Below are 26,316 nucleotides of genomic sequence, written 5' to 3' on the forward strand. Positions count from 1 at the left end.
GGGTTAAAGCAACATTCTTATTTGTAGCAAGTCTCCACTTTATTAAAAAACAAATGGAAAAAATTGCTTTCCCCTTAAGTTTATATCTTTCTTCCCTGCATCCTGAATTTTTTACTTCTAGAGAAATTAAAGACTGGTCCAAAAAAAAAAAAAAGTTTGATTCAGCCTGTTTTTCCAATCTGATTAACCTTATCTAATTAATTACTTATGGTGTTGCATCTGAATGCAAACCAGTGACCTTACCTCAAAGGAAAAATGTGTCGAAATGAAGAATTTAAGCACCCTGGAAAGCTGTAGTATTTCAAAATATTTCTGCCTGAGGGAGACATATTAAACAGGCAGCAGCTGAAGTTTGCATTTTGAAAATATAGCATGATAACGCAGAAAGAAATCAGTACACTTCATGTTAACGTAGCTTATATTATTATTTCCAGCCCTTTTAGAACTTCTGCAGTTACTATTGTTTTGGATTTTGAGATACTTCTCTCTTTCCTTCCCAAGTATACTATTAGACAAGTATTTTTTTTTTTTAATAAAAGCAAATTTAATTTGGAGGGAAGGAGGGATTAAACAGAGAATTTCATGATAGTCCTTAAAATATTGAAAGATTTTCATGACTATCTTCCAACCAAGTTTGGAAATCACTGTGTATTACAAACCTTCACTATTCAATTTAGCTCTCTTAGTTCAAACCTTACTATAGCTTAGACTCAAGACATCTGTTTCCGAATTGTGGCTGTTAATAGTGGGTGGGCTGTATTGTTTCAAAGAAAAGACCACTTTCCCTTCCCCCACTTTTTTTTTTTTTTTTAAAGAAATGGATAATCCTTCATGTTGTAAAAGAGAGCTGTCTAGACTATCAATCCTCAAACTTGTACGCTGGTTACAAATTTCTGAAAAACTAATTTTATGTTTGATAGGTTTTAATTTCTTTTTTTTTTCTTTTTTGAGTTGTTCTAATAATCTTGTGGGTTTTTTTCTCCCCCAGATCTCAGTCTTGGATGCAAAACGGTGCATGAACATTGGAATATTTCTCAAGCAGTTCAAAAAGTAAGATCTTGTGTTGGCTTAGACTGGATGTTGACAGCACTGCTATTATTAAGGAAAATTTCAAACCCAGGGTGTGACAGAAGGATTAAATTTTAATGAGTGAAAATCCCTTTCCTCTCCCTCAGCTTCTTCATTCTCTTTTAGATGGGCTAGTTGAGAATGCTGCATGAGTATGTCACTCTGCTGGGCTAGCCGCTGAAAAAATAGGCTAGTGACTTTAAACACAGTAAGAATTATCGTGGGGCTCCATTTGGATCCTGCTGTGTCAGGGGCTTGGCAAGCTTATGGTTATCCTTGTCCTTTAAACGTATGTTGAAACTAAAGATGCAAAGTTTGTTGAATGCAGGAGATCTATCTAAAATGAAAAGAGGTAGCCTTTAGTCTAGTTTCCTTTGCAGCACCCTGCAAAAACAAATAAATAAATGAAGTTTGAGTAAGGAAGGCCAAAGAAGTTTTAACTTAATGTTCTTTTTCACCACAAGAGGGGAAAAATAAAGGCCCACAACAGCTGTTGCTGCTTTGAGGTTCCCCGGGTCGCTGGTGGATTGTTTTCTGTGCAAAGGCAACATTGAGCATTGCATTAGAGAGAGTCATGCTGTTTCCCTGGCAATTGATGGGAGCATTGATAACAAAATGGCTTGTCAAAATGGGGAGGTTGCAGACTTGAAAGGATGTATGTTTGGTTTGGGCAGGGGAGAGGGGTATTTGTCTTTTATTTCCCCTGGATTTTACCTCTTCTTGGTACTAGCAGACATGAAATGGGATTTGGTCCACTGTCTCTTCAAGGTCTCCCCAGTCCATAGTAGAAGATATCCACCAAGGAAATGGTGAACATTACGGATCAGAAACTTTGCGAGAATTTCTTAAGCTTTTGCCGGAGTCAGAAGAGGTAAATTGGTTTTGGATGTATTCTGGATGTGGGGAATGATTGCATTCACTCTCTCTTGACGTGATGGAAGTAGACTTAGCTCTCGTCTGCCCCAGTGAAAGCTACTGGTGCATGGTACCTGGTACATGGTAGCCACCCAACCGAATGCTGATCGCTGATTAGAGCATATTATTGCTTGTTGTTTGCCCTTTGTCCTCAAAGAGGACCATGACATCAAGGGGGCGATGCCATGAAATGCGAGGGTATTGGATTTAAGTGAGGGATGGCTGGGCAGAGTCCCAGTCTTATCTTCCCCTCTGGAGCCATCTAGCTCCATGGGCAAGCTACACATCAGGATGGCTGGAGGTGGCCTTGGATGCGGTGGGATACCTTGGCATATGTATGCACTCTAAAAGAAATCCACATTTCTTACCAACAAAAACCCAACATATTTTAAGCTCCAATATAAATTATACTATAATACCTTTAGATTTTCTTTTATAATCTCAAGACCTTTTACAAATATTATTATTATTATTATTATTTTTTTTTTGCTGCAGCAATTGGGGTTAAGTGACTTGCCCAGGGTCACACAGCTAGGAAGTGTTATGAGGCCAGACTTGAACTCAGGTCCTCCTGACTTCTGGGCTGACAAATATTAATCTTACCCCGTGTAAATTACTCTTTAATTTATAATGGGGAATTCTAAATTAGTCCTAAGAACAGTAGATTGTTAAGGTGCATTTAAAGCGCCAAATTATACATTAAAACATAACATAAAAACAGACTAGCCTTGGTTCATCAGATTATGATCTCCTTTACCCCATTTCCAATTTTTTTTTTCTGAAAGAAAAATATATTTGAGAGAATCACAGTGGAATGGTAAAAAAAGGGCTGGGCTCAGAAGCAGAGAGATGTGGGTTTGAGTCTCACAACTGACACTCTTATTCTGGGCAAGTCACTCTTAGTGCCCTGCAAAACTTTCTGAAACTCTTAGCTCCATGGAAGTCTCAGCCTGAATTTGTAGATTGTCCTAAGGAATTCCCTACATAGTAAAATCACCAGCCTGGTTTCTGCTTTCCTCAAAAGAAAACATTTTAGAAACTGAAAAAAAGTTTATATGGAGCTATTTGTAAATAACCCACCAATCCAAATGCTAAAAAGTGGGGGAAAGTTCAATGTAACAAACTGTTTAGCTTAATTATTTTTCAGAGTGAATAGAGTAGAGCAAATTAACAAACTTTTTAGGTGGTTAGAATTCCATGAGATAGGCTCAAAGCGATAGAGAAAATGCTCCCTAAATTATGACACATCCTCTTATTTGTCTTCTCGTGCAAACGACTCTCCAAGGAATTTATTAACCAGCCCATTTATGATTTCTGCTAGGATCAGTGGGAAATGAGAGTTTAAAATGTTTAGGTAACTTGGCATTTTAAACACATCTTTACAATCTGTAGTTCCTTTGTACCTTAGAAGTCCTACTTGGAAATTAACGAGCAGTTTATATGGGATAAGACAAATTAACAAATAAGCCAATAAATCAATAATTAATACAAATAATTATTAAAGCTTAATATTTGTGAAGCATCTTGAGATTGTGAAAGGACCTCTAAAGATGTCATGCTATGAGTTATATTGGACCTTAACTATTTTATATTTTTATAGTTCAGGATTGTCTGTGGCTTTCTGTTATGATGCATATAAAATTGTGGATTCCCGTAATATCAATCGTCCCATGCTCATTGCAGGAACTGCTATTACCAAAACATTCATTTCTTGGTGTTCAGCCTCCTAGAAATGACTTTCTGATCTTAAGCTGTCTGGTCCCTGAATGCCAGAGTCAGCCTTGGACATAGTCCCATTGCCTTATCTGTGCTTGAAGACTTTCCAGTTGCCTTTATAGGACCTGTTGAGAGATCCAGATCACTACCACACTCTCAGTGAGGCATCCCAGTAGAACTTCAATGTCAATACATGTTATTTTGGGCAAAAAATAAAACCCATATGATTTGATTATAATTTCAGCTCATATTTAGAGGAAATCAGAGCTTTCCATCAGCTTTTCTTCCACAATTGTGACCTAGTTAGGACTAAATTTCTGTATATCCATCCTTAACTCAGAAGTTCCAGTACATCTAAATGAATGAATCACTTATATTAAGTAAGGGCTTAGTATGTTCCACGCACTCTGATCACTGCTGGGGACACCACTACAAGCAAGCAAGAAAGTTTCTGCCCTCCTAGAATTTCCAAGAGAACACATGAAAAAGAGCTGGAAATGGAGATATCAGACCATTGACATTGTTTTAATATGTTGGAAAGTGATGAGATGCAAAGATAAATAAAAAGAGATTGAGTTATGAAATTCTGTGTTCAAATCCACCTCTGATACCATGAAAATGTAGTTATCTCTCTTTTCTGAGCCTCAACTTCCAAATCTGCAAATGAAATAATTTGTATAAAGTACTTTTAAAACTTAAAAAAAAAAACCCAAAACTGAACAATTGTTATTTGTTATGCTTACTGGAGAGCCTGAAGATTACAGAAATCTTAAGTGGGGAATGAAGAAAAATATTATCAGAAACATTTTATTTAAAGATGGTTTTTCTTCCCAGAACTCTCAGCGTTGTCTAGAATCAAAAAGTCGTTGCCTCTTAGATTGAGCCAAAGGGACCCGTGAGGTGATGGAGCCCAGCTCCGTTGCTTTCCAATGTGGAAAATGAGACTGAGGGCATTCCCCAAGACCCCACAAGGACTAAGCCTCAGAGCCTGGGCATCTGGCTCCAGTTTCTCACCTCAGATGACTGATTAGCCCCTCTTAGGGGCTGGGAATTCTTAAATTACCTCCCAGCTCTGAAATAAGCCAGCCCTCCACATTACCTTCCCGGGTGCTGCAGGATCATCAGCCTTACAATCTTGACAAGCCCTGTCACACTCCTCCTTGTTTACAGGACTTCTAGCTCACCACACCCTCCCTTCTCAAACTGTGAGCTGCTTCCTTCATCAGGAACTCCCTGACAGTCCCTGGGCTGACTCCCTGTAGCTCCCCTCCTTTCTTCTCCCCTCCCTAAACAACTCCAGCGTATCTGTGCTGTTGCAGGGAGTAGAAGCAGTGAAAGCCTGGTGACTGATGGTCTGGGCAAGAACAAGTTTTTGTGGGTGGTGTCCTTACCATGTGGCTTCTGGCACCACAGGACAAGAAACACATCGTACCGCTCCTTCTCCTGAGGATTAGGTGCCAGAAAGGCTAGAACAGAGGATGGATAAGGGAGACAGGGAGAAGGTAGGGAAGTGTCTAAAGAAGCAGTACCAAATGGAGAAGCTGAGGAATGTATAAGGAACACGTTAGTGATGAAACATTGATATCTATGTTCTTTTGTGGAATAAAAACTAATAAATTAACAGTGATATCTGTTCATTTATGGAATAAAAACTAATGAACTAACAGTGGCATCTGTTCATTTGTGGAATAAAGACTAATGAACTGACTGAGGCAGTGTGGTGTATTGGATGAGGGTATAACTGGGTTCAGAACCTTCCTAGCCAAGTGACTTGGACAAATGCTTAATTTCACTGTGACTCTGCTGTTTCATCTATAAAATGAGAAAGTTGGATTTAGAGGTCTCTGACCTATCTTTAATCTATGATCCTAAGAATGAATAATATCGACAAAATATTTTATTTTTTATGTAAAGTACTACAAGTGTCTGCATTTTTAGTTTGGTTTTCATATTTGTGATTTCATCTCTTCAATGAATTTCCAGTGTGGAAACTCTACAATGCAGATCTGCAACTGTAACTTAAAACTTTGACAGAGTTGCCTAAAGACATTGAGAGTTTAGGCTTGCCCAAGGTCATATTCATAGCTAGTATGTATCAGAGTTTAAAAATTGTATATATTTTTAGGTTTATTTTTATTCTCGGCTTAACAAACATCCAGTAAAAAGGAGCATTTTCATGTACACAGCAGAACAAAAAAGAGATTGTACATAAAACTACAGATCTCTATCATGATTTTTTAAAAAGTATTTAATAAGATCAACCTGTAATTTTCAAAATTACTCTACCTGCCTGGCTTTTTTCCTAGCCTCCCTACTATTTTTTTTCCCAACTCTATTCCTTTCTTTGTCTCTGATAAATTTTTAAAATTACTTTTAAATTTATTACAAAATGAGAAAAAAAAGTATTTCCATATACACAGCAGAACATAAGAGAAGATTCAATATAAAATAAATTTCAGTTTTGAGAAAACCAGTCCTTCTTTTTTCGTATTTCAAAAAAGGCTTTTTTTCTGCCTTATCCTTTATACCCTTCCTCTGTCCCATCCTATTCTTCCATTTGAAGAGAAAAAGAAAATCCACATATTTATAATAAATACATATGGTCCAAATGAAGAAATATGAGAATAAACTCATATTTGGAGTGGGAGGTCTACAGGTGTTAAATATCGTTACATGTTTCCAGAGTTTTTCAATGTGGCAATCATGATGACTTCTTCCCCCATATCCTCTTAAAAAAATATTATTTGTCATATGGAATGGTTCTCTGGGAGGGGGAGGAGAGGGCATATGAAGAAACAAAATATCAACAATAACTTATTTTAGAAAAATCAGATTTGTGCAGTCAAGCAAAATAGATTTGCATATTGTCTGTATCAGTCTCATTCTGCATTTTGTGTCCATTACGGCTCTCTTAGAAGGGAATTAATATATTTCCTCATAAGTTTTATGGAATCATGATTGTTTATTGAATTGATCAGAGTTCTCAAGTCTTTCAAAAGTTTTATCATCATAGAAATTATTCTTCTGGTTCTCACTTTACTCTGCATCAGTTCATTCAGGTCTTTGCAGTTTTCTCTGAAACCATTTTGCGATTTATTTTTCAGTACAATAATATTCCATTCAGTTGTCTAGCCATCCCCCAATGTATAGTCATCTCTTCCTCCCACTCAATTTCTTTTCTACTTTAGAAAGAAGCACTATAAATATTTTGGGGTATATAAGGCCTTTTCCTCATTCTTTGATCTCTTTGGGATATTTGCTTGTATTGCTGGATCAGAGAATATGCACAATCTAACGATTCCTATGGCATAGTTCCAAATTGATTTCCATGATGATCAGACCAATTCACTTCTCCATCAGGAGTTGATTAGTGTCCAAAGTCGATTTTGAGCCCAGATGTTCTGAACTCCAAAGCTGTTCCTCTAGATACTATTAGGAAACTCAAGCTTAGTGAGTTCAAATAATCTCTTTTGACTCCTGTCATAAGGTGTCTTGAGCCATTACCTCCCTTCTTGCTTTTCTACTACTTTGGCTATCAGAACACATTGGTATGAATAACTGTCACTTGGATAATTTAATTTTCTCACTGTGCTAGAAAAACGGAATGGAAAAAGCCTTTTTCTTTCAGTTGTTGAGGAACTAGATTTGATTATTTATTTCTTTTATATCCAGACTAGTTAATCTTTCCTCAAATAAAGAGAGAGTGAGAATGTAGATGTTAGGACATCCATAATAGCCTGTATGGTCTTTTTCTCAAAGGATCCTGTGGTTTTGAAGATGTATTTCATAGAAGATTAAATTTATGGCTTAAATAAGCTCCTTGTCCTCAGCCAACGTAATGCTTTGTTTAGCAAAAATTTCTTGATAAGTAACAACATATAAATATAATGGAATATTATTGTCCTATAAGAAATAATGAATATGGAGAAGCACAGGGAGATTTATATAAACAAATGCAAAGTGAAGTCAGCAAAACAAGAAGATGACACATGTAGTGTCTGCAATAACATAAATGGAAAAATAAATTTACAAAATTAATGTTATGAAATTAGAATCATCAAGCCCAGCCTCAAAGGAGAGATATATGATACTTCCTTCTTTTACAGATGAAGGACTATGGACGTAGAACACTGCATATATTTTCAGAATTTATAACATATTGATTATTTTTGCTGAACTGTCTTTTTCCTTTTTTAGAAAATTCTTTGTTATGAAATATGTTTGGGGGGGATGGGGAAGAATATATTGGAAAATAAACAAGAGTAACAAAGTATATTTTTAAAAAAGATTCTTGATAAGAGTGATAAAAAAAATTAAGCATAATTATAGGTTTGTTCCCTTTAAACCTGGTTCACTCTGGTTCTATTGCTGTGGTGCTTTTTCTTCAGCTGTTGCTTGAATTTTCCTAGTATAGAGTACTTCCAGAGATTGAACTCATTCTACCAGCATCTGCTTTGCAGTGTGAGGTTAAGTGATTTGCTTAGTTTTTCTGACCAGAGTCACAAGATGCTGTGTTTCATCCAATAAAGATGAAGTACTAATTGTGTCTTATGTTTTCGCTATGGGAGTGGGTTAGTAAATGAGATTGAGAAAGGAAAAAAGGGAGTGGTTAGAGGAGAGAAGCAGATATGTAGGACACACTGGTGGCTAGATATGGAAGACATGTCTCTATGCCTTAGCAGGACCAGGAATGGGTTACATATTGAAAGGATTTGGAAATAGAGAGGTACAACCTCTTTATTCTTGGCAACTGGTGCTTAGGAGGAAATTTAACTTTTAACCCATTGCAGGAAAAGTTGTTTTTTTCTTTTCCATTTTCAAAAAGTCAATATCCATCTGGCCCAACTTAGATTGTAAAATTGGCCTATTATTTAAAAGAAATAGTTGACTTAATTTTTTTTCAAAATATACTTTATATTATATTAGGTTTTATTTCAAACCTTTAGAAGACAATTCCCAAATATAGTGATAGCCTCCAAATGCGTTGGCAGGAAGTAAGAAAAAGTAAGAATTTGTGAAATAGATGAAAAACTGATTTAAAAAAAAGAAACAATGCTTTGTTGGGGACATAGCACTGATGAATTATACTTTCTAGTTTTATTAAAGTATTTTGAACACAAATAAGGAAATGGTTGTTTTTTAATATTGAATTATATTTCTGTATAGTGTAAATGTTCTTCAACTGGTTTTGCTAACAAACCTCAGTGAGCTGATGCCCTTAACTGAGTATGTTTTTTCCTTCTTCAATTTACCCTGGGAAGAAAGTTTTGAAGATCTTTTCAATTATTAAATAGAATATTTATTTTTTTCTTATCTTATTTGAGAACTTCAGATTATACCAGTTCCTTTCCATGAAAGTGTTTATTACGAGAATTTGGTACAATGTAGATGTTAGATCACTCCCAAGGGTGCTTTGTTCCTAATGTACAAAAAGTAGCAGAGTAAAAATTTTACTGGAAAGCAGGCCAGGGAAGTATTAGAATGATATTCTAATCTACTATTTCTTCCTTAAATGTTATTGATTTTCACTTTCAGAATATTCCTTCAGACTTAATTCATCCTTTATCACTTCAAATCATTAATTTTTTTAATTAAAAAATTTTCAAATCATTTAAATTTCACAATTATCAAAATGACTACCATGTGCCAGGCACCATGGGAGGTGTTAGAGATAGAAAGACTAAACCAATAATCCCGGTCCTTGAGTAGCTTGTATTCCATTTAGTATGTCCTAATGGTGCCAAATCAGGATGTTTTATTGGTCATATATTTATTCCAAGTATTTTCTATTTCAAATCCATGATCATGTGGGGGAAAAAAAAATCTGTAGACTACAAGCCTGTATGTGATCATAAAAACCTCTTATTGTCTGTACTCATCTCTGCTTTTTGTAATGATTTTATTTAACTCTTTAAGTTAAAAAAAAATTCAGGCAGTGCTAAAGTTTTGATCATAAACTGTTATTTCTCTATTCTCCTCTCATTTGTCTTTTAGGTAAAGAAATTAAAAACATTTAGTGGAGATGCAGCCAAGCTGTCTCTGGCAGATTCCTTTATATACTTCCTAATTCAGGTGCCAAAGTAAGGATGTACTAGTTATTCTTTTTAGAGTGAGTTCTTTAATTATTGATGTTTTTATGTAAAGGTTTTTTTTTTTTCTTTTTCTTTTTCTCTTTTTTCTTTTTGTCTCTTAGCTATTCACTTCGGATTGAAGCCATGGTGCTAAAGAAGGAATTTTTACCTTCATGTTCTTCTCTCTGGGATGACATGACCAGTTTAAGAGTTGCTACAAAAGGTAAGTAACATGGTCTGAGATTATGCCTGCCATTTGTTGTGCTTTCGTTTACTTAATTCAGTTTAACAAGCTCTTTTCAAGCGCCTTGTGCCAGGAACTGGGGACAAAGACAGAAATGAAACAGCCCCTGTTTGCAAAGAACCGGTACTTCTCTATAGTAGCATTTTAATTATTATTGTTTTAGAAATGTCTTGAATATTTCAAAAAAGAGCTATGATTTTAGCAGTGTCGGTCCTTCCTCCCAGCAGAAAATGCGGACCCTTTGCCCTGATAGATTGTTTCATGAAATGTTAATGCCAGCAAAATTCATAGTATAGTGGTTCATATTTTGGTGATAAGTTTCTCTATCTTAGCTTAGGTGATCATTGGATGAAAAGGGTATCATATTGCCAGGTCAGTACTTGAAATTCTTCTAGATTGGATAGACCAGTTAGAATGTGAGCATAGCCTTAGGAGCCCAGGGTCACCTTCAAGTGAAGGTGAGGAGTTGAACTTGAGTAGAAGTTGGATGAAATCCAATTGTTGATACTACCCTAAATGTAAAATGGAGAGGTCATAGAGTATTGTCATTAGAAAGGACATAAGGGATCAAATAATCCAGGAGTTCCTGAACCTGGTCTCTGTGACTTTGTTTTAATATCTTGAAAACTGTATTTCAGTGATGTTTTTTCAATAATATCTGTAATCATGTGCATTTTTTTTATGCATTTAAAAACATGATTCTGAGAAGAGGGCCCTGGAGGGGTCATTACAGTAAAAAAGAAGATCCAGTCTAATTCCCTCATTTTGCAGGAATTTAAAATTAAATTAAATTAAATTAAATTAAAGTGAAGTGAAGTGTGACTTGTCTAAGGTTCCAGGAAGCAACTTTTTCTTTAAAAGTTCTGTTTTTAGAAGTTTTGATGCTTTTTTAAAAAAATACCAACAAAATAATTTCTCTCTGTGTCCTCTCCTTCCCTCATTGAATCTGAATCCTTCCTGGTAACAGAAAAACAGTAGTAAAGTCAACCATGTCTTCTATCCCTAGCCCTCTACTTTTCACAACCTGCCCTCCTTGACCAAGGAGAGCTCATATCCATCCCAGTTCAATTTCCCTTCAGTTACTTTTTTTTTTTTCAAATTATTGTCATTATATAGAGTCTTCTTCACTTCTTATTAACTTATTTTTCAGTTTCCATGTTTCTTTGGATGACTCATATTTGGATTTATAGAATGCAGTTAATTTCCATTACAAAATGGGGCTTCCTTTAAGATATGGGTTGCACCAGAGAAGCACTGAGATCCTTTTCAGATGGATCCCACAAAACTCTGTGATTCTATAATTCATTAGCTCATATAAATCTAGGACTAGGTTTAGTCTACTCCTTCATTTTACACATGAGGAAACTTAAAGTTCACACAGGTTCCATGATTTGCTCAAGATTAAACAGGTTAGCACTTGTCAGGGGTGGAATTTGAACCCATATCTCAGTAATTCTAGAGTTTGTGTTCTTATCACACTGTCCCCTAAAAGTCTTGATTGCTGGGAGTATTTAATCTTGCTTCTCGAACCAGTAGACTTGCGGAATCTCTCTTTGTCTTTGTATTGTCTTGTGACGCATTGAGTTATGACTTGGAAACAGTATGGGGTTAAGAATTGACTACTAAATTCAGAGTCAGGAATTCTGAGTTCAGATCCTGCCTTGGACACTTACTAGCTATGTGGCCCTGAGCATTCTCTTAACTTCAGTTTCCTCATCTGTAAAATGAAGAAAATAATGGCTCCTGGAGAGGATAAAACAAAATAATATACTGTTTGGAAAACACTTTTCAAACCTTAAAATGCTATATGAATATTAGCTATTATTTTGTTGTCCATGAACTTTTCTACAATTCATCAATGCCAGCTAGATTTCCTCTTTGTCATCCTTGAGGGTTCTGGTTATTGTTTTATTTGAATTTGGATTTCCTGTTTGTTCACTATTCCCTAGTGCTGAGTAAATGTTTGTCCTTTTAGACCATTTATTTTACCTCTTATTAGAAAATTTAAAACTTGATTTTGTCTCCTCATAGATTATCCTTTTCTTCTCCCCTTGACACATGCTACAATTTTTGAAGGATTTATGATTTTTATTTTGCTTTAGTTGGAAAAGGTACTTTTTCCCTTTCATGTCTAATAGGAATGTAGTTGAATATTATTTGCAAATTAATGGACATGGTAGAAATAGCCCTTATCTGTTTTCTCTTAGAGAACTGGCCTACTTAGATAACATAACATAGACCAGAATCCAAGTGTAATTTAACTGAAAATAATTCCAGTAATACCAGGCATAGAAGGATGAATGTCAAAATATTATAGGTGATTTACAATGCCTAAAATCAGAGTTTTTCTGGTTTCCTACATATATGCAAATAAGTTTAAGAGAGCAGCTAATTTACAACTTTTATGGTACTATTCACCTAACATTTACAGTCATTTTAAAGTGATAAACACCAAATGGGTTGTATAGAAAAAATGCTTACTTTGTTGCAGACCTGAAATATGTTTTTTTTAATTGTTGTTTTGAAAGAAACCATCGATTTGAAATGAAGGCAAGGTGACCATGTTGTAAGCACAGTAGTTTGCAAATTATTTGCATGCTCTATTGGCATGGTTAAGAAAGAAAAAAAGCTTTTTTGGATCTCATTGGAAAAACAAAATACCACCTGCTCTTTTTAATCTTTCCTGTCCTTTTAACCCAGTCTTAAAGTAAGTTTGAGAAAAGAAATTCAAGGAATAAGATGTAAAAAGCAAAGTTCATTTGTAGGACATATAGCCTCTATTTTCAGAGCTATAATCTTAAATTTAGAACAAAAAGGGAGCTACCCAATTGCTTTAAAATTGAGGAAACCAATTTCTTTAGAAATGGCTTAATTTTTTCTGAACTTAAAAAAAAAAAAATTCTGAACTTAAATTTGCACTGAGCACATAGTAACACAGAAAAAAAGAATTTTATATGAAACTATGAATCTCTATATAGCTTTCTTTTAAAGTACAAAATATTTTTGGCATTTATTTTTCAAAGCTGTCTTGTTTGTGCTTCTGACTTTTCTCTGTTCTCTTCTGTACATTAAAAAATTTATTTCACTGATTCTCTTTTTCTTTCTTTTTTGGGGGATTGGAGGTTGGGAATGCTATGTTTAGCTGTTCTCTGTTTTTGAAAAAAAAAAAAGGAAAAATAAAATCTTGTAACAAATATACATAACAAAGCAAAATAAAATTCTACATGGAAGATATATATGTATTATTTATACATCCAGAATTCATCAAATCTCTCAAGATGTGGATAGTGTTCTTTGTCAGTAGTCTTCTGAAATTGACTGCGCTGAATTTGTTGTTATTGTATAATTCTCTTGATTCTTCTCATTTCACTCTACATTCATTATGCAAGTTATTTCCAAGTTTTCTGATAAATTGTGTCTTCATCATTTTATTATTTGCCAGTTAGGCAACTTTACATTCATATATCATCATTTGTTCAGCTGTTTCCCTTTTGATAGGCAGACATCTCCTTAGTTTCCAGGTTTTGGCTATACTTAAAAGACATAATACATATGGCTCCTTTTTTTTTTTTTACTTGATTTCTTTGAGGTATAGACATTGTATGATTGATATATGCTGTTTAGTGATTGGGCTGGAGAGAGCAGAGTTCCAAATAGATTTCTGACTGCACTAAGAGTAGAGTGCCCATTTCCCCATAACTCCTCTAACTCTTGTCATTTTCCTTGTCTGGGGTCATTTTTGCTGATTTTATGAGTGTGTTATCAATGTTCTTTCAATTTGCATTTCCCTAACGAGTAGGGATATTTTTTAAAACATGGTTGATAATTTTTTAAAATATGAAGTGATTATAGTTATATCCCTGCTTTGAAAACTGTTGAGTCCCCCAGGACTTGCCTAAATCTCCTAGATATATTCATGTGGCAAGACTGTATTAGAACCTATAGTTTATTCTTGTTGGATACTCCTTCAGCCAACATGGATCAAAATCTCTGGGCTGTTTATACAAGAGCTGTTTTACCCAGTATTTCCCCATTTGGTGGCCAGCATCCTGGTAATGACCCCATCTATATTTACCTGAATGGGCCCTTGAGATGAAAAACATATAGACTGGCATGTACTTGAATCTTGGCAGGACCTGTCAGAGCTTGTACAGCACTGGCACAGCTTTTAAGAACCCAGTGTTACCTTGAAACCATGGCGAGGAATATAAGTAGGACTCTGGTTGAGAAAAACATTTGTCTTCGGCTTGATTTGTGTGTTGTTTTCTCATATTTGCAAACTTTGTTCCTTGACTATTTTGTAAGTTGCTAATGATAGTCTCAAATAATTCCTGGTATATTTGTAATCTAAACCAAAGAGCCTGATGGATTACTAGTAGTGGTTGAGGAGGTGAATTTGTTAAACAGAAAATTACATTGTTTTGTATATTTTATGTATTTTAATCCCTTCCTGGTTGTGTGTATACAAGTTCAGTTTAGATACTGGTCTGATAAAGCTGTAAAAGGGATCAAGATTTAAGCAGAAAATATCTTCAAGACCTTTCTTATCTTCCTTTTTCCAGAGCTCATGTCCTGTGAAGAGTTACATTCTATACTGCACTTGGTTCTTCAGGCTGGAAATATTATGAACGCGGTAAGTCCAATTCTAAATGGAAACGGGGCTTTTCCATTTTGAGGTGGCAATCTCCAGAAGGTACATACCATTTCTTTTGAATTTTTCTCTCTTTAGGGACGTTATGCTGGCAATGCAGTGGGTTTCAAGTTGTCATCATTGCTCAAATTAGCAGACACGAAAGCAAACAAACCAGGGATGAATCTGCTCCATTTTGTAGCTCTGGTAGGTAAAAATGATTGCTGGTGGCTCTCTGGGCCAGAATGAGATGGACCAGCTAGATGATTGATTGGTCAGAGAAGCTATTGTTTTTATGGGAGGAGGAGTATTTCCCTGCAAAGATTTTTGTTAAGGAGCAATGCTTTGTAAACTTCCGTACTGACTGGTTGCAAATACACCTGAGGATTTCAATGCTCCTCCTACTCCAGAACACTTGGGTCATCCCTTCTCTTCACCCAAGATGAAAATACCTTCAAAATGAGTCTAAGAGAGGGATATTTTCTAGTTTTAGTTACAAACAAACATTGCTCAATTGTCTCTGATTTCATTTGGAGTTTTCTTGGTAAAGGTATTGGAGTGGTTTGCCATTTCCTTCTCCAGCTCATTTTGTAGATGAGTAACTGAGATAGACAGTGTCACACAAACTAATAAGTGTCCAAATCTGGAATTCAACAGATGAGTCTTCCTGATTTCAGGCTTGGCACTCTATCCACGGGGCCACCTAGTCACCTAGTAAATAGAGTCATCATTTCTTTTGATTATCTCTGCTCAGATAGGGTTAAGATAGAATACAATACTCTTTTTAAAAATAAAGTTTTATTCTTGCTTTTTATTTTTAAAGCAGCTTCATTTCTTCCCTTGCTTCTCATAAGGAATAAGTCCTTATTATCAGAGAAAAACATTCACTAAAAACAACTTCTCTGAAGGATTGCCTGGGGTAGGATGTAGCCAGGGTTTTTTTTTTTTGTTTGTTTCTCTGCTGCCAGATGAGCCACTTAACTCTTTGTCCCACTGATTTGAACTAGTTTTGATGTCACGAACCCAACTTTCATTTTTAATTTATTTTAGCAGCATATTTGGTTGAAAAGCTCATTTTCAAACCCTTTGAGATATGTTCTTCTTTTAACCACAAATGGGTTGCACATGGAGGTTTCTGTCAGCCTTGCGTTGTTTCTCTTTTCCACTGACATAACCGGGATGGGTCTCTGCCCATGTAGGGTGAAGTTTCATTAGTCAGGAATTGTTCCCCTCCCACCTCCCATCCTCTAAATCGGCACAGAATCCAAACACCTCCATGCTGTGCACCTTCTGATTAAACTCAGCCTGCAAACTGGTTTAACGGCTGCCAGATATCTTGATCATTTCAAGGCAAACACTCAGGTATGGGTGGCATTCAGGCAGGAAATATTGGATTCTCTTAGAAACAATGGACTCTGCTCAACTGTTACCGCCTCCTCCCATTCAGCTGTAGGGCCCAGGGACTGTATCCCATGGCAGGATAAGGTGCTCCTTGCTCTGGGAAGTGACAATTTATTTTGAAACTTGAGGTGTTCTGGTTAGTCCTCCTAAGAACATCATAGTTCACTTTCTCAGCAGAGTAACAGGGTACTAGTAAATTTTAAGTCCTTTCAGATGTTGAGAGAAAATTCCTCTCCAATATGCTATGGCTATTGTGTTTTTTTGTTCTAGGAAGCCCAAAAGAAAGATGTTATTCTTCTGAACTTTTCTGAAAAATTACGCCATGTTCAGCATGCTGCCAGGTAAGCAAGGGAAGATTCTTAGAAAAATTTGAGAATTTCACTGTTTTTTTGTGAGATAACTGAAGCATTTCCCAGTTTTTAGCATGAAGAAGTTTCAAATCTTCCAAAACATTTATCTTGTTTAACTTTTTAGACCTTTGTTTGATTGGCCTTTGGATGTATATTTCTGTGGCCATTTTTTAAGTGAATTAATGTTAAAATGTTTGGAGGTTTTTTGTTGTTGGGTTGGTTTTTTTTTTTTTTTTTTTAAAGTAAGCTATATCTTAAAAACTGGTCAGTTTTCAAATCGGATTAAGGGGGAAAAAGTGGATTAAGAACTTCAAATCCCTCCACACCCAAAAGAGATCTCAGACTACATCATTCTAATCATGTTTATACCCTGAGGGTAGCAGCTTGATGTAGCACAGGGTTTGCAGTCAATAAAATGTAGGGTAAAATCCCTTTCCACTATGCTGCAGCTATTTAAAACATTACATGAAAAATGTGAATTTCTGAAAGAAACTTAGGAGCAATTTTTTCCCTCTGATTAATAAGGAAATGTTACAAAGAACATTTGTGATAAGAACAATGAACCAGTAGCAATTCATGAATTAGTTTTAAGGTATAGCTCTAGGGTGAAGGTTCCTAGCAAATTAGTTTATTAAAGATCCACTACATCGACTGTGGGAAGAAATATATGGAAATATTTACTTAAAGTTGGTCTGTTGGAAAAGCAAAGCTTCTAATGAATGAAGTAGTATTATTAACAAAATTGTAAAACTTTAAAAGGTTAGTGTTGATTAATAGCACAAATGATTAAAACGAAAGCAAAATGCTTGAGTTCAAATACAATTAGAGTTGACAGTAGTAAAGAAAATAGCCCTCTTAATGAATTGGCTACTTCAGTCTCCTTGTTATCATGTTAGCCTTCCTCAGCAAACTTGCGGATAGCTGTCCCCTCATCCATTTATATGAAAACATATGAATGATTTTGAATACTTATGAATTAGTGATTCATTTGCTACAAACTGGAACTCTGAATTGAGTTCAAATCTAGACATTTCCATTTTGTGATCCTTGGGAAAAATTATACTTTTTTAATCCTTAGTTTTCTTATCTGGAAAATGAGCGTAATTTATATTAACTACTTTACAAAGCTATTATGAACAGGAAAGTGCTTTCTAGTCCTTAAAGTGCTATGAAAACATGAACTGTCAACACTATTACCTCTTATTAGAATCAGCATGTGACTCCTTTCTAGTTAGAGAACCATTATTGGTACAGGAAGTACTAGACTACCTTGTCTCTTATTCTTAGGATTAAGTTTTTCTATTGTTTGCTTTTAATGAATAGAAAAAAGCATCAATATTTATTTCCCTTCATTTCTCCTCTCATTTCTCTATCTCTTTTGCAATCTCTTTCTTGCCCCAGCCCCCCTTCCTGACCCCACCACAGTCTTGGAAAGTTGCCTTATAAAAAGGGTTTTCAGATCTCTTTGTGAGAAATCATACCCAAAAATCACTGCATTAGACTCACTGATTGTCAGTATGGGACAAAGCAATGATAGGATCTTTTTGAAATGGCTATCGCTGTTTTAGATTTGGGAAGGAGTCATCATTTTTTCTCTCAAAAACAAAACACAAAAAAACCCACAATAAAGCATGAAAGGAAACCCTCAGAGCTCTAACCATGGGGAAGACTATTGTAATAATTCACCTTCTGTTTTGATAATGTTGACCAAGAGGGAAAGGCCTTGTTTGATGTCCTTCTGGGACACATGATAATTCCTAAAACATGATATTCTAGATTCATTTCCTCATCCTGAGTGCTCACTTCTGCCTTTCTTCTTTCAGATTATCTCTTGATAACACAGAGTCAGAGCTTCACTCACTGTCTGCACGGACAAGATCTCTAAAGGAAAATATCCAGCGGGATCCTGAGCTTTGTCAACAGATGAAAGCCTTTATTAAGGTTTGTTGTTAGTGGCTCAAAATTATACTTCCAACACTTCAAAAGGCTTGTGATTTCACTGACATGGCTACTCCCTGAACTAGTACCGATCACAGTCCTTTAAGCCTTTCCTGACTTTCTGGTGTCTGACTCTTTGGGTGAAAAGCTGAATCAGGTGAGCCTGGTATTCAAGCAGTAATAATCTCTTCCCAGGCCCATGTCCAAGGGAGCACTAGATCTGGAAGGCAAGAAGGATCTGGGTTCAAATTCCATCTCTAGCATGTAATAGCTGGGTGACCTTTGGGTAGATTATTTGACAGCTCTGGACCCCAGTTCCCTCATCTTTTAAATTGAGGGAGATTGTCTTTTGAGTTCCCCTCATCTCTAAATATCTTTGCAGGATTTGCCAGAACCCATACACTGCTGGCATATATTTTGAGAATCCGTACTTGGATGAAGCATTGGAGTAGGCTTTGGTGGAGGATTCACAATTAAATCTCTGAATTTCAGAATGCTTTGAGACTGCTCCAAATTGGATGAGTGTGTTGGTAGAAGCAGGGGGGTTGCCCTTAACATTTCTTTTCAAGGGTGGATAAGAGAATGTATATTCCAGTGCCCATTGTTTGTCATATACCTTAGAAAACATAGGGATTTTACTCTTCTCTCAGTAAAAAGTATTGGACACAGTCATAAAAATAATAGCTCACATTTATTTAGTGCTTTAAAGTTTCCAAAATGCTTTGTCCACATCATCTCATTTGATCCTGAAAAAGCCTCAGAGAGGTCAAATCAGAGATTGGATTTGGATATCATTATTTGCATGATTCCACTGCTTTGAACAATGGTCATATTTCAGTACTCATCTTTTCTTCCTGGTTTGGTTTGTCAGCTTTTAGATTAAATCACAGATCATAGAATTCATTTTTTCCCTCATTTCTTTTTTAAAATTCAGAACTTTATGAAGAGCAAAAAAATGAGCATTTCTATATGTATTGTAAAACACAGAGAGAAGCTTAAAACTGCAAAGCTATGGGGTGAGAGATAGGATTTGAAGTTGGAAAAGGGACATCAGAGAGTATCCTCACTGACAGAGAAAGAAACTTTGGCCCCGAGAAATAAGTGCAACTTATGCCTAGAAGTGAAGTCATTCAGGTCTTGAGTAGAGAAACCAAGAGGAGCCATATCCAATGTTTGTTGTCCCTAATATTGGCTGGAGGCTAAGGCTTTGGACCATAGATGAAGAACTAATGAGATCTTAAGAGTTCAACTACTCCTGATGTAGCAGATGAACAAACTGAGGCTTAAGAAAGTTGGTTAAATATATATTGTATTTAACAAATACTTTAACATGTTTAACATGTATGAGACTGCCTGCCCTCTAGGGGAGAGGGTGGAGGGAGGGAAGGGAAAAGTTGGAACAGAAGTGATTGCAAAGGTCAATGTTAAAAAATTACCCATGCATATGTTCTGTCAGTAAAAAGCTATAATTATAAAAAATTTTTTTTAAAAAGTTGGTTAAATTGTTTAGTTATCAAGCATCAGGTATGGGATTTGAGGCTAGTCTGCAGAGAAATGAGTCATCCTAATGGATAGAGAATGATAAAATTGGAGGGAACGTTTGGCATAATCTAGTTCAGTCCAGATGAGGAAATCCTCCTCAGAGAAGGAAAGTCATTTGTGTGTTTTTCTCTTTGGTTGTTTGTAAGATAAAAAAAGTGAGAGATGGATGGTTTGATGATACAGAATGCAGTGGGATTGTTCACACCCTCAGTACAATAGTCTAATTGGGTGTGTCCGAGGAGCTGATCAGAATAACATAAACAAAAAAATAGCCGAGTGGACGTGTTTGTGACAGCTCACAGTGACTCATTAATTATATAGTCTGACATATACCTTTTATCTCCCATAGTGAAAAACAAAAGTGGCAACTTTTCACACTTGTGGGCTAGGATAAGACTAATGCTACTTACTCATGGGCTGTTAGCTCTGTGAGATGTGGGGAGATTGTGAGAGGACCCACAGGAGTTTTTGAAGTCCTGCTTTGCTTCATATGGATGAGCTGATGCCTCTGTTCCTAGCTCAGGTTGATTGTGACAACCAATGCAAATCAGAATTTCACTTTTTATATGATTCCCATCCACATCCTTCTGTAAATGTGCCTAGTGTGCTAAAAGCTGGCCCCCCCTTTTTTTTTTAATATCCTAAAATAATAGTAACCATAATTGATAGTTACATAATGCTTCAGGGTTTGCAAGGCTTTTAAAACATTTTAAAAATGCATTTAAGTACATTTTAAAATATTTAAATACATTATTTTAAAACATATTTAAATCCATTTTTTGATTCTTAGGACAATCTTAGAGATAGATATTCTCCTAAGTTATAGAGGAGATGCTATTCTTTATTGGTAGAGGGAATTTCCTCAGAGAGTTCCCTATTCCAGTGAAATTATAAGTCAATTCTTTATCTCATAGAGATAATAATTGTCCTAAATGCTATTTGAACCCAGGTACACTTGGTTTCAAGTTCAGCCCTTGGTTCATTAATGCTGTACATCAGCTATTTCACTCTCCTCATATGACCATTTGCTACCTTTTTTTTTTTTCATAGACATCTTTAATGAAGGTTTTTTAATGTTATTTTTTTCAAATGTAAGTAATGGGTAATAGTAACCAATTAAAAATTTTTTAAAATTAATTTTGGCTTTCATTTTTTAGGTAGAATTTTCATTTTTATATGGATTCAGCTTACCAATGAACAATTGATTTTTTTTTTTTTTTGCTTAGATCTGACTTTATTTGTATGAAAAGTGCTTTGTAATTGTGTTTATATAGTTCCTAAATTTGTCTTGGTAGGTAAACTCATAAGTATTTTTATATATCTAAAGTTAATCTAAAGTGTAATTTCTATTTCTATCTCTTGCTTCTGGGCTTTAATGATAATATGTAGGAATGTTGATAATTTATGTAGTCTTATATATTCTGCAACTTTGCTTAAATTAATTATTTCAAGTAGTCCTTTAGTGGATTCTTTATTTATATTGTGATATCATCTGCCAATAGTTTTGTTTCCTCATTGACTAACTCTAATTCCTTCGATTTTTTTTTTTTTCTACTCCTTGCAGTAACTAACATTTTTAGTACAATATCAAGTAATATGGTAACAGGGGGCATCTTTGCTTCACACCTGATCTTATTGGGAAGGCTTCTAATTTATCACCATTATAGCTAATGTTTGCTGATACTTTTACATAGCATTTTAAAGAAAGCTCCATTATTCCTATTTAACATTCATTTAAGAAATTTATTTTATTTATTTATTTTTTTAAAATAATTTTTTATTGATAGAATGCATGCCAGGGTAATTTTTACAGCATTATCCCTTGCACTCATTTCTGTTCCGATTTTACCCCTCCCTCCCTCCACCCCTTCCCCGAGATGGCAAGAGTCCTTTACATGTTGAATGGGTTGCAGTATATCCTAGATACAATATATGTGTGCAGAACCAAACAGTTTTCTTGTTGCACAGGGAGAATTGGATTCAGAAGGTATAAATAACCCGGGAAGAAAAACAAAAATGCAAGCAGTTTATATTCATTTCCAGTGTTCTTTCTCTGGGTGTAGCTGCTTCTGTCCATCTTTGATCAATTAAGGCTCTCTTTATCAAAGAGATCCACTTCCATCAGAATACATCCTCAAACAGTATCATTGTTGAGGTATATAATGATCTCCTGGTTCTGCTCATTTCACTCAGCATCAGTTCATGTAAGTCTCGCCAGTCCTCTCTGTATTCATCCTGCTGGTCGTTCCTTACAGGACAATAATATTCCATAACGTTCATATACCACAATAAGAAATTTATTTTTAAGTTTTAAATTTTCTCCTATCCCTCCACTGCCATTGAGAAGGCAAGAAATGTGATATCAGTTATACATGTGAAATCATGTAACATGTTTCCATATTAGTCATTTTGCAAGAAAAATAGAGAAAGTGAAAGAATTATGCTTTAGTTTACACTGAGATTTTATCACTTCTCTGGAAGGTGGACAGCATTTTTTTCATCATGAGTTCTTTGGAATTGTATCATTGTATTCATCAGAATAGTTAACTCTTTCACAGTTGATCATTATTAGGATATTGTATTTTCCTGAGTATGATCATCTGGTTCTGCTCACATTTCTTTGCATCAGTTCACATAATTTTTCCAAGGTTTTTTTTTGCAACCACTTCCCTTATCATTTCTTATAGCACAGTAATATTCTATCACAACCTTATACCACAATTTGGTCAATCATTTCCTCATGAATGGACACCTCTTCAGTTTCTAGTTCTTTGCTGTCACTTGTATCTTTCCCTCGTTCTCTGTGTTAAATCTAGTTTTGATTATTTGACTTAAATATTAAATCCCTAATTTGACTGCTTATATGATGAAAATCTTTATTGCTTTCCAAACCAATGTCATTGGGACATTTCCAAACCAGTGTCAGTCCAAGTATTTTGATTATTTGGTAGTGAAGTCTGTTTGGTGTCCCTGAAAATTAAAGAGCTAAGTTTTATTTGGCCATTCAGATTCTAATTTTTTAGCATTTGTGTCAATAAACATATCTCTTCTGGGGTTTTTTGACATTAAATATAGCCTAGAAAATAAGCTTTGGTAAGATAAAGGATTACTCCAACCTTGGAATACATTTTTCTTTTATCAATATTTTCTACAGAATTTCTTCCCCTAACACAAGGAATAACCTTGGCTGGTACTGTCTTCCTCCTTATAGTCCCAGGAACTAGAGAGCAGACCAACAAGGCAGAGTTAACCCACCATGTACAGTCTTGTCAAGAAGCCTATTTTTCTTCGATTGAGTTATTTTTTTTGGCACTGGTCCATTTTTATCCCCAGTTGAGAAAATGACACAGAAAGATTTATTCCCTCATATTCATACTTTCTCTCCCTAAAGATACCCTGTAAGCACACACCCTCAAACTCCATTGCCTTAGGCTGAGTTCAAATGCATACTTTCTCCAGGATTTTGGTTTACCAAATAGTTTTCATTTTTTCTGTTTCTTTTCTGAAATCTTTTACAACAACAGCAAAAAAGAAACTCATCATTGATGGTCAGGCACAAAAGATATAATCAAGAACATGAATTAGGATACGGTGAATGTTAATTTGGTGTGGGGTTTTGTTGTTGTTCAACTCCTTGTCTTGTGTTTGTGTTTGTTTTTTATTTATTTTGTTTTGTTTTAAGGGCAAAGGTGATAGCTTCTTTTAGGACATTTAAATAATAGTTCATCTTAGGGTCATCATTTATAACTTGTTTGTTTTCTACTTTCTAAATCTTAGCAAAAAGAAACAATTTGAAATGTAATTTTTTTTTCTAGAAAGGTGCTATGGTGTGTGTGGGGAAAAAAAATCAGCCTTAGAATCAGAAGGATTTGGCTTCAAGTCTTTCCCCTAAGTTCTCTTTTTAAAAAGCTCTCAATCTGTATCAGAGAAGGCATTTTCACACCAGGAGGGTGATGTATTGATGAAGTCATAGGGCCAGAGACCCCCCACTCAATTTTGTTGTTGTTGTTGTTTTCTGTATCAAGTTGAAGGAGAGATACTATGCAGTGGACAGAGGGAGTAAAAGAAAGCAGCAAAAACAATGGCTAAAATGCTGGATTTCATATCAAGAAGATCAGGCTTAGCCATTGAATACCTTTGTGACCTGGGCAAGTAAGTCACTTTTCTAGGTCTCAGGTTTCTCATTTGTAAAATAAGAAGACTGGACAAGCTGACATTTAAGTCCATCCCAGTTGGAAGTCAGTTCCATTGTTCCTCCCCATAGTTGGCCACTGGTCATACTTGAGAGCTACGGGGAGCAGAACACGCTGGCAACTTCTTACTCAATTGCTCTCCCTTTGGCTAGAATAAAGCTCATTCTTTCCAACTTCCTACCTCCCTGCTTGCTCCAAAGAATGTTGCTACTTGCAGGCAGTGAAAAGCAAAACTTTCTCAGAAAAACACGGGGACTCCAAGGAGAAACTGAATGAATCCACTTTCTTTATCAGTAGGGATCTTATCCTGAGAAAAACATTTCAGAGAGATTAGCAGAGTCCTCAATCAATCATTTGGAAGTGAGTTTGCTGTCCTTCACTAGGTAGTTGACTAGTTCAACACTCTTGATGAAAGACTCTCCAAGTCATTTGGAGCTGAGACTGAAATTCTCCCAACTGGATTCTTTCATTACTTTTAAAAATTTGGTTAGCAGTGTATGGCAAAATAATAATAATAATAATAATATCTCACTGGGGTTTGGCTTACTGAGAATTGATTCTACTATCTCAGTCTAGAGCAATTTGGACATTTGTGATAAATGCTTATGAGAAGCAAGGCAGGACTGGTGATAATATAGGTCTTGAGGTGACATGATAGATACAGCCTAGGAGAAGGCAATCCACTAATTTGGAGTAATTTATGTGACTAAAATATAGAAAGAGTCATTAGCTATGAGCCTGGGTAATGTTCTTCTAAGACACGAAAACAGAATAATTATACTATATCAAGTTTAAAAAATTCTATTAAATCTCTTTAGTTCTTTCTTATTCTTGCTCCCTTCTTCCTCTTTTCTCTTAAGATTCAACTTAAACCATAGGCATCCCATTTGAGATATTTTTTTCCCCTTTCTTCCTTAAAATTTTCCAAACCAGTAATAAAGATGACCTTTTCCTGGCCTTGAATTTCATTTAGGGGCACAAATGACCTTGGGGTCATTTCTTCCAGGATTCTCTTTTTACAGACAAGGAAACTGAAGTTCCCAGAAGCGAAAGGGACTTGGCTGCAGACCCACGACCACTAATTGATAAAGTTAAGACTCAAACCTAGGTATTGTGTTCTTTGATGAGTTTACTGTCTGCTTCAGTGGGATGCCAAGATGATGTGAATCTCAGATGTGAGCCTCTGACCAGCTCATGTTATTTGTTTAAGCCTTTACTGTTTCCTTTTCCTTTAGTTTGCTCTACAAAAATTGGAAGAATTAGAGAATTGGAGAAAAGACCTTCAGAAAGAGGCCCACGCCCTCATAGACTTTTTCTGTGAAGACAAAGAAACAATGAAGTTGGATGAATGTCTTCAGATCTTTAGAGACTTTTGTATCAAATTCGACAAAGCTGTTAAGGTAAGTAAAACTGAAGTCATCCTGACATTGAACGTCATGTTTTCTCCCTTAATTTGATTTTTTTTCCTTTCATTTTCTTAACTTGATCTCTTTGCTGGAGGCAGGAAGGCTGCTCAGCCTTTTCACTTTGAGGAATTTAATTGACAGTATATGGCAAAGGATACCAGCTCACTAGGATTTGGCTTTCTTAGAACTGGCTGTCATCCCCATACATCCAGAGGCCATTTGCATCATTGGGAGGCCAGTGTTCTGTCGCTTTGGTTTTTTTGTTATTTTTCTTTAGATAAACATCTCAGGTCCATTTTTGGCTGTCAGTAAAATTCATTTATACCAACAGAGATCATTGGCAAAAGTCACCTCCAGGATGGGCCCTTAAGGTCCATCCCACGAGAACACAACAAAGAGGGGCTTATTGCAGTGTGACTGTGCTCTTAGCCTTCTCTCTCATCTCATTCAAATTCCACTCCATGATGGGGATCTGGAGTCCTCAAGTCGGACCCATTTTGTCCTTCGACTGTGCACTGGTCTTGTGTTTTTATTAAGCATACAGAGAAGCACATTGATTGCCTAAAAAACAGTCACATTCCCAGTCCAATGAAAGCGCGTGTTATCATGGTCAGAAGCCAGACCCTGGAGCAAATTCAGGAGTGGTTCAAAACAAAACAAAACCAACCAGTTAAAAAAAAAAAAAACACCCATTTTTTCTACTTCTCTTCCCTTTAGAGAAGATCAGAAATTATCTGCATTTTTTTTTCCTTCCATTTAACTTGGAAAGCCTAAGAATTCCCGGTTTCTAGGACTGATCTAGGTTTCTGGGGCCAAGAAGAGCCTGTTTGAATGAGATCTCG

General features: G+C 35.7%; 1 protein-coding gene across 1 annotated transcript in view; it reads left to right on the top strand.

The window, feature by feature from the left end:
- The window catches only part of FHDC1 (FH2 domain containing 1), a 51,834-nt gene that overhangs the window by 19,804 nt on the left and 5,714 nt on the right, over positions 1-26,316 (top strand). Inside the window, 9 exon segments of the mRNA XM_051964035.1 lie at positions 989-1,050; positions 1,837-1,939; positions 9,694-9,779; positions 9,893-9,993; positions 14,577-14,647; positions 14,744-14,851; positions 16,316-16,386; positions 18,219-18,336; positions 25,304-25,468. Of these exon segments, the coding sequence (XP_051819995.1) occupies positions 989-1,050; positions 1,837-1,939; positions 9,694-9,779; positions 9,893-9,993; positions 14,577-14,647; positions 14,744-14,851; positions 16,316-16,386; positions 18,219-18,336; positions 25,304-25,468 (885 nt within the window).

The sequence above is a fragment of the Antechinus flavipes genome, chromosome 6 (assembly GCF_016432865.1).
Source record: "Antechinus flavipes isolate AdamAnt ecotype Samford, QLD, Australia chromosome 6, AdamAnt_v2, whole genome shotgun sequence".
Lineage (NCBI taxonomy): Eukaryota > Metazoa > Chordata > Mammalia > Dasyuromorphia > Dasyuridae > Antechinus > Antechinus flavipes.